Source organism: Pempheris klunzingeri, chromosome 17 (genome assembly GCF_042242105.1).
Source record: "Pempheris klunzingeri isolate RE-2024b chromosome 17, fPemKlu1.hap1, whole genome shotgun sequence".
In the NCBI taxonomy this organism is placed as follows: domain Eukaryota; kingdom Metazoa; phylum Chordata; class Actinopteri; order Acropomatiformes; family Pempheridae; genus Pempheris; species Pempheris klunzingeri.
In genome coordinates this window covers 7,460,739-7,469,806 of record NC_092028.1, presented here as the reverse complement: position 1 = coordinate 7,469,806, position 9,068 = coordinate 7,460,739, and the positions used below count along the sequence as shown (strand labels likewise).

General features: G+C 42.9%; 1 protein-coding gene across 1 annotated transcript; it reads right to left on the bottom strand.

Moving 5' to 3' along the window:
- Nucleotides 1–2,161: 2,161 nt before the first annotated feature.
- Nucleotides 2,162–5,476, bottom strand: slc16a3a (solute carrier family 16 member 3a). The gene is made up of 5 exons (XM_070848365.1): nucleotides 5,254–5,476; nucleotides 4,279–4,422; nucleotides 3,073–3,689; nucleotides 2,800–2,980; nucleotides 2,162–2,577 (listed from the first exon to the last, which is right to left on the bottom strand). The coding sequence occupies exons 1-5, from the start codon at nucleotides 5,474–5,476 to the stop codon at nucleotides 2,162–2,164; spliced, it is 1,581 nt and encodes a 526-aa protein (XP_070704466.1).
- Between the last annotated feature and the right edge of the window lie 3,592 nt (nucleotides 5,477–9,068).

Here is a 9,068-nt window from a genome sequence, read left to right as displayed (position 1 = left end):
ATAATAATTAGCCTTTATTTAGAGTTATGTTTGGCCACTCAAGAAATGTATGCTAAATATTCACTCTCTTTTAGCTATGTTTTGTTCTCCACCAAGTCACTAGAGTCAGCCAAAAGTAAAAGTAAAAGTTGCGGGGCCATAAAACCAAAACAATGAGCGGAAAGATGCTAAGGTGAAGGGGAACTGGTGGTAACTGGGTGATCAAGTTCAGTGGATTAATGGCCACAAGCAATTCTTTTATATTACAGATCGTCATTAGATCCACTGTAATATAAAATATTGATTGGTGCAGCTTTAAACATACACAATGCTGAATATCACCAAGTAAGTATGAGCCTGATATCACAGCCTACCAATACTTGATGCATTTTTATCAACACATTTTCCTTTAATACTTGTTGCACACAAACGATACAAAGCATGTAGGCAGCATAGGCTTGAGGAAAAAGTAATCTGGTAGTCAGTTTAGGGATGTTTCCTTAAAGTCTATTTTTGCACCATTAGCTGTAAGCCATGTTTTAGCTTGTGCAACTCTTAGACCACAATGTGAACTTAGTTCTTTTTGAGGACAAAAGCATATTGTCAACTCACATGAGCTTGATTAAGCAGCACAAGCATAGTTGTACCCTAAACCAGCAGCACTTTTCATGCTTCGGTGAAATATCTAAAAGACTGCAAAAGTCTCATGAGACACAGTGATGAAGACCATGACAAAGATATGAATGTTTGGGCCCCACTCCTAATCCCAGGAGGAATGACAAGACTACCACAAGACCAGCAATAATCTGCAAACATCTGCAAACATCCGCAACACTCACACTCCATGCACGTAGCGACCATTTAATACTGATACGACAGAAACCACCAGACTGTATGGGATCATACTGCAGCGGGGGCTTCACGAGCCTCTCAAGCCTTTTCACAGCAAACAGTAACCATTTTAAGCATTGACAGAGAGCTGTTTCTACTGACACACCTAAGCTGTTCGTACTCTTACTAACACATGTAACAAAAAAGCAGCTTTTTGTTTGCTAAAGGACGAGGCTGCCAGGATTCTATATATTTCAACTGTCAACAAATCCAATGAAAAGACCAAAACAATTATTGTGTCAGTCCATCTCTCAATATTTGCTGATTCATTCACATTGTCTGTGGCTGTCAGCTCCAGGTTCATTGATGCATTGCAGATGTCAATCTTTAGAACTCACCTGACACTGTAGCCTTTTTGAAAACATTGATCCAACAGGAGTATATAGTACACTTGTGGAGGACTATATTCATCTGCAGAAGAATGCACACTACAGTATATCTGGCTTTGGCTACATATGCAATACTTGTGAACACACTAGCATTTAAAATAGCAGGGAAAACAATTCATTTCATTGAAATTGCCACAATGCACCGATTGCTCATGGGGCAAAGTAAATCCAATGCGAATCTTTTGTGTCACGTTCAAGTTTGATGGACTTTAAAACACACACACACAGTTGTGCTGTTGTCAGTAGCATACAGTTGTGACTGTGCTGAGAGCCGGAGGACACGACCATAGCTTATTAACCATGTTGTAACCTGTTTTATTTAATGCTAACCCTGCTCTCCCCATCCCCAAGGCTTCTAGCTTTCCTTTTTCACATTGTTTTTAATGTCACTGGTCACTTAGTGGGATAAAGTGGTTACTGGTTTATATTTCTTTATCTAAGTGTTGATTTTATGGGGACACAATATTACATCACAACATATAGCTAAAAGCTATGCACCTATAGTTAGGGCCTTTTCATAGGATCTTTTGTTGACTAAGAATATAGAATATCGTCAACCTTTATTTGCTGGTGCCTACATCAAAATAAAACAGACTTTTGACTGTATACACAAGGCAGTGCTGTTATTCTATTGTATACTATTAATCACCACATTTTAAAACACCTAGTGATAACATATTGCTGACAACTCTTACTGTTTCATTTGGCAGTGACAACAATCAGCCCCCATGAGTACCTGGATTATATACTGAATGACAAGGAAAGCACAACCATCCATTAGAGTGCTCATTAGAACCCCCCCAAAGAATACTTCCTCCTGCTGTTGGGTTATTTTTAAAAAATGGAATGAGCTGAGTATGCAAGTATAATCTCATCCAGCATCCGGCATCCCACATCCCGGCTCACAGGCTTGTTTCAGGACAGGCGGCCTTGTCACCATTTTGTTGTGGTTCTGTCAAGAACCTTTCCACTTCCTGTGAATCCACTGTTGAGTTCTCTGACACGACTGCCTCTACTTTCTCTTTGTCTAGCTCCTCCTTCTCCTTTACCTCCTTTATCGCCTCCTTCTTTGTCTCCTTCTCTTGCTCCTCTCTTGCTCCTTTTTCCTCTTCATCAGTCATCTCTGCAGGTTCGCTGCACACCCCTGTCTTGGCTTCATCAGTCACCGTGATGTTCTCAAGCTTGTCTGCTGGTGTTAAGGATGCGGTTCTGATAAACAGAAAGTTACAAGTAGCCAAAACCACAGCTGAGAGGACCACCTCGCTCCCTGCCAGCAGGAAGACATACATGTAGTTCTTGGTGGCATCAAGAAGTCGGCCTGAGACAGAGGAAACAGAGGAGAGGATACAATGGGAGATGTTGACATACACATTTAAAAACTGCTTCTGTCTATGAAGCTGCACACGCTGCAGTGCTGAGACATAAAGAGACTTAAAGACATAAAGACTTAATTGCATGTACTACTTTTGGCAAAAACCTTTAAAATAAATTGGTTACTTTCGCCCAACATGTCTATGTTGCAGTTTTTGTGCTCACTGACCTGCTCCAGGTGGGCCAACCAGCACTGCAATGGCCTCCATGAGGAGGACCAGGCCGATGGCACTGGAGAACTTCTCAGTACCAACTACTGTCATGAGAACCTCAAACTGCAGCGCTCCCACCATGCCATAGGAGATGCCAAAGAAGATGCAAAAGACCACGAGCGAATTATAGTCCTTTGCCTGGGAACAAATATGAAAAGCATTGTGAAGGATGAAAAAAACATGTTTAAGTTTTAGCGGACTAGAATTTCTCATAGCAAGCGTTCACCTACTTGTGATCCCAACAGATCAGTGGTTCCATTGAAGATTAAAGCAAAGCTGAAGAGGTAGACACAACGAGGCCGCACCCATTTCAGTCCGGCAATCACACCACACGTGGGCCGCGCAAAAATGTCAATGAAGCCCAGGATAGAGAGCAGCAGAGCAGATTTGGTGTCCTCGTTCCCCAGCTCCTTAGCATAGCTCACAACAAACACCGGAGGCACAAACAGCCCCAGAACCATGATGGACGCTGCCACAGTGTAGATGAGAAACCCACAGTTTTTGAACACAGAGAAGTCCAGTAGTTTGGATTTGGGCTTCTTCTCCTCTGCGCCCTCTGTTCCTTCTTTGGTGTCCTGGTCCAGGTCCATGGCCTTGAGTGTCTTTGGGGCGACCAGAGGCTTCATCAGGGCCCCGCACACACAACAGTTGAGTAGAATGCCACCCAAGATGAGGAAGCCCCCCCTCCAGCCATACTGGTACTGGAGGACCTGGCCCAGTGGCGAGAGGCAGCACAGGGCTACAGGGCTTCCTGCTGCTGATAGCCCATTGGCCAGAGGACGCTTCTCACTGAAGTAGCGGTTGAGCATAATCAGAGATGGTTGGAAGTTCAGGGCTAACCCCAAACCTGCAGCAAAAAGGGAAAAAACATGCATTTAACCATCTAACACCAGCAGATCCTTGGTTCTGGTCCAAACAGGAGTCAAAATAATAATGCTCAAAAAACATACCTCATATGCTTGGTCATATGAGGTATGTTTTATGTATTATTTTTTATTTGACATGACCATTTCTTAGAGATTCATGGAATAAATTCATCGACAGTCCCACTGAAAATTAGACAAGAAGCAGCAGCAGCTGGGACAAACCACAAAAACGTAATATAACATGATAAGATAAGAATGAAAAAAATAAATATTATCAAGGGATGTGGATATATTGTAAATGTTACTTTCAGGCTTTCATGTGACTCAATCAATATTCCTTTGCTCAATGTATATACTTTGCAAATATATAGCTATATACACAATGAAATTGCCTCTTTCTGTTTCCTTGCTGGACATTTGGAACAAGGTATATTGACATGCTTTAAAAAAGTATCCTCCAAAATGAGTCACATACTAAGATATATGTTAATGCCATGCTTATGCGAGGACTAAGGTAGGTGTGGGTGCGCCCCCACTGGAAGGTGGGAAACTTTCAAAAGACAGCCAGACCTGTGACGACCCCAATAGAGAGGTAGATGTGGATGATGCTGGTGGAGAAGGAGGCCAGGATCATTCCCAAGGAGGCAAAGAGGCCGCCCACCATCATCACTGGACGGCAGCCGAAGCGGTTTACCAGTACGCTGCACAGAGGACCTGGAGAGTTGGGATTGATGAAACTGGTTTCAATCCTCTCATTTGAGGCAGCAAACATGCAAAATTTCCTGTTGTTCCTGTTGAAATGTTGAAATCTCCTTGTGAGAATAAATGGGAACTTACTGGAGAAAACAACTGGCACATAAAATTGGTCCATGCAAGGGCAACTGTTATATTTTCACTCAATCATTCAAAGCTACCCAAACATTTATTCCTATTCAAGTTTGTCATGTTTGTTTCCTCTGTCTCTTACTTCCATGCTGTTATACCTTGGAGAAGAAAATACATTTTTATGAATTTAATACTATTTCATCTAAATATAAATTGTACACAATAATATAAGAATATCAAAACATAGATAATAGTGTAATAATTGTGGTATCATTTATTGTATAATTTAGTGCCAGGGCAGGTGACAAAGAGACAGCTGTAGCATCCAGGTAACCAGGCAACACATTTCATCAGAGGAATAGCAAACAGCTGCTGGCTCCAGCTACAGATGTAGTCAGGAGAGTAGAATCAATCCTCTCATCTCACTCTCTGCAAGAGAGGGGATACGTGTATTTCCAAAAATGTCTAACTATGCTTTTAATACTGACAGAGCTGAGTCCATAAATTTCATTAAGTCCTAGCGAGCTGAAACTGTATTTTAATTGGCTCTTGCTAAAACAGCTGACTTTAAAATCAGAACTAGGACAGAGAATCAATAGGACCAGTGGAAAGTAGTGTCTGTTATGTATTGTGCTGTGTTGTGTGTGTAATGTGCTGTGTGTGTATTGTGCTGTGTTGTGTGTGTATTGTGCTGTGTGCACTGTGCAGGCAGCAGCCCACCTGTGCCGTACAGCATGGCCAGCAGTATGGAGGAGATCCAGGCAGTGTCGCTGTATCCCACCCCAAACTCCCTGATCAGCTCTTTGAAGAAGACACTGACCGCCTTAGGGAAAGCGTAGGAGAAGCCCGTGATGACAAAACAGCCGGCCAGCACCGCCCAGCCCCACCCTCCATCTGGAGCCTTCACCCCTCCCGCAGCCACCTCCCCCGCCACACCTCCCATGGTCCTCTGTGATGTAATGGAGGCAGACAGAGAAGCTGTAGGAAAACAGAAAATGACAACAAGCAGTTGGATAGAAATCACCATGGGTGGTGGATATGTGTAGCATGATAACATTACTATCTAACATCAGCATTTTCAAATAGAGCAGCACCCATTTCTGACAGTGGGTCATAGAGGCTTACACAGGTTCTGATGCGCACCCCTCAGAAATCTTCACAGTCACACATGGTGTGTATCAGCGGTCCTGCTGTTAAATAATGCTGATTGGCTGAGCAGGAGAGGGAGACTTCCAGGAGCACTGTGATTGGAGCAACACTCAACAGGAGCTAAAACAAAGAACCAAACGTGACAGAAGTTCAAGCAGCAATATTTGTAGAGGAAAATATATATTTCAGCTCTGAATATTGTTTTTTTTGTTGTTGCTTCTGACGTGTGCTTGAGCCCTCTTCTCCTGAGCTACAGCCACCACTCTGTGAAATATAAACCTGATTTTTTTTTTACAGGAAACACATTACAGATCTGTTAAATAATGATTCAATTCAAGCTGCAGCACAGAGTCTTACCAGCGGTTCTGTGGAGGAGGTATTTGAGGGTGCTCACCACTGCACAGGCTTACAATTTTAGGACAATACAGCAGGACTAGGATACTAAACATATAGGGCAACCTGTGGCCGTGTTTAAGGCTACACTGTTAAATGTTCTTGACTGACTGAAATCTGACCTAAATGCAGCTGACCATGGTGAAGGCACCCCCGCTTCCCAAAACCACTCTCATTAAAACTGGTAAAAAGTGAAAATAGCTGCTGAGCTCAGAGAATACAAAGGATTTGATCGAATGCAATGACTTTATTTAAGCTCATTTTTCATTTGTCTTTACAAGCAAGCAGTACCAAGCAAGTGTGAATTATTGATCAACTTCTATCGTATTTTTATGAACCAGCACTGGTTCCCTTGTGATTTATAGTTCCACTGGGACTCTGGAGCCAGACAGCTTTTACCACCACGACCACACATTAAACACGTCAGCCAAGAACACAGCAGGTTCATGTGTACTTGTAAGTACAGTACACGTGTGTGTGTGTGTGTGTGTGTGAATACAAATCATGCAAAGGATGATGGTGCGGAAAGCCAGTGAGGAAATGGCCAGTGACTCCACCAGCTAATTAACAACCTATTGAAGAGCTGAAAGAACGAGCTGTGTGGTCATGCAGGCTGGGCTCAGGCCAAAACAGACAGCAATCCAGTGTCTCCGGGTAACATGATGATTTTGAGCCTGGAGCTGACGGGAATGTGACGTGACCAGCCTAAAAAAAAAAAACATTCTGGAGCACCAGCATCTGCGTGTTTCAGTCGGTCCCCTGGGTAAAATATACTGCGTCATTACACAGTCATACGCAGCTCTTATTACATGGCTTGTGTGGACGGTAATATCTGTAATATTCTGCTTTTATTATCAGGTACACTCTCCAGCAGACAGTAGTGACCCAAAGTCCTCAAATGTCCTCCCAGCTCACAGTTCAATTTAAAGCACACACGCTGAAAAGTTTCTTATAGCTGCTGTACTTAAAGAAAACGCCCTCTATTATAGTATTAGTATAATAAGATATACAGCATATATCAATATATTTGTACATAATGTTGCATGTCATGTAACTTGATACATGCTGTGGTCATTCGTGGGATTAATAAAAGCACACACTAGGCTAGATTAGCTCATAGGACTTCATCTACAGCTGCTCTAATCAATATTTTTGTATTAACGCTGGATTCAATGATTATGCGTGATGAACCCTGAGGCGATTATCACCTGAATCTGAGGAGCTTTTTAGCTTCAGTTAGCAGCTTTACTGTTTTGGTTCACTCTCAGCAACAGCAGGCACCTGTTTTCAGCAAGTGAGATGGTGGAGACCAAAACGAAGCTAAAAAAAGAGAGTGACTGTTGAAAGACGACTCCGGGTGAATGCTAATGTTGCTCTGCTTCCGATCTGAAAATAATAATCGGTGGCCAAGGCATCGCTATAGCAACTGCACAAGATAATGATGATGTGAAAGTGTTCTCAGCTTGTTGCTGCTGCTTCAGAATGGCCAGAAGTTGAAGAATAGAAGGTTTACTGTGAAAACACCTTCACAAAGCAGCAACAACAAAATGGAATTTAAAGCATCCAGACCTTCAGATAGGGGACTTGGGGTGGGCAATAGTATGAAGGAGACTGAATACAACTAAGTAAATGTGCTATATCCAACATTCTGACATCAGACACCATTATTCCACTATATCTGGACATGGCAAAAAGTTGTTTAATGCTATATCTATGTTCAAAAGCTCATATATAGACCTTTTAAACAGATGTATTCTGTCTTAATGGCATTTTTTTCAACAGAAAAGCAAAAGAGATAGTTTTCAATTTCGTTCCACATTTATTCTTCTCTTTACATGTTTAAGTGTTAACACTGAACGTTGAGAAGTGTTTTTCAAAATAAAAGGTTCTAAGATTAGAGCTGCCAACCCCGATGTGTTCTAGGTGACCACCGTCAGTCCTCATAATATCGCACAGAGCCTGGCTGCGTGACGCTGCTCACCCCACGACACAACTCACGACCGCGGGCTGGCATCGTGCGAGGAAACGTGCATCCGGAATGACATCACGCGACGTGAGAACGAATTAAAAAAAAATAATAATAATACCGAATATAAAATTGTGTTTAGAGGACAGTCCTCCTGCTTCACTCACACTTACTGGACTTTATGGATGAGAGGAGAGATGTGATTCCATCAGGTGATGTCGGTGATAAACTGTGGAGTCTCTTACCGGGTGATGCTGCTGAGTCTCAGTCCCTCCTCCAGCCTCCCTCCTCCAGCCTCCTGTCTCCAGCCTCCTGTCTCCTGTCTCCTGTCTCCAGCCTCCTGTCTCCTGTCTCCTGTCTCCAGCCTCCTGTCTCCTGTCTCCTGTCTCCAGCCTCAGCACCGCACGTCCCCCTGCAGACAGCACAGACCAGAGGAGCAGCATCCGCTTTCTGCTGGGTCCTAGCGCCGGGCAGCTCAGCAGTAACCAATGAGAGCAGCGCCTGCTCTATTTATGGCCTCTTGTTTTATTAACAGTTCAGAGGAGACCGGGGGCATGTTAGCACAGTTTAAAAAAACTGCAACATTATTGATATCAAGCTCAGGAGTTAGTTTATAGATAAAGTTTGACCCTTTATTCTTCAATGGATTATCACCTGATAAACATCTAAAACCAATAATAAACTATTCAATTCAATTCAATTTTATTTGTATAACCCAATATCACAACAGAGTTGTCTCACAGTGCTTTACAAAGTTCATTGAAATAAACAAGTGTAAGCGAACAAACAATCTAATAAAGAGTCCAGCAGTCGATGAGGCCAATGGATCAGTCCGGTGGATCAGTCCGAGGCATCACCTGCCCTTTATGACCCTCCTTCTTCGGGAAGGAAAAACTCAAAAAACCCAGTGGGAAAAGAGAAACCTCCAGGAGCACCACAGTGAAGGAGAGATCCAGCTCCCAAGGACGGACAGGCTGTAGCCTTGGACAGACGCACATCCATTGGCTGATGGAGAACCACATCACAA

Excerpts from the sequence above, each read along its gene's own strand:
- slc16a3a (XM_070848365.1), bottom strand. The coding sequence starts at position 5,476 with ATGGGAGGTGTGGCGGGGGAGGTGGCTGCGGGAGGGGTGAAGGCTCCA. Across the intron at positions 4,423-5,253 it reads GGCCATGCTGTACGGCACAG|GTCCTCTGTGCAGCGTACTG; the intron begins GTGGGCTGCTGC and ends CCAACTCTCCAG. Across the intron at positions 3,690-4,278 it reads CTCTATTGGGGTCGTCACAG|GTTTGGGGTTAGCCCTGAAC; the intron begins GTCTGGCTGTCT and ends TTTTTGCTGCAG.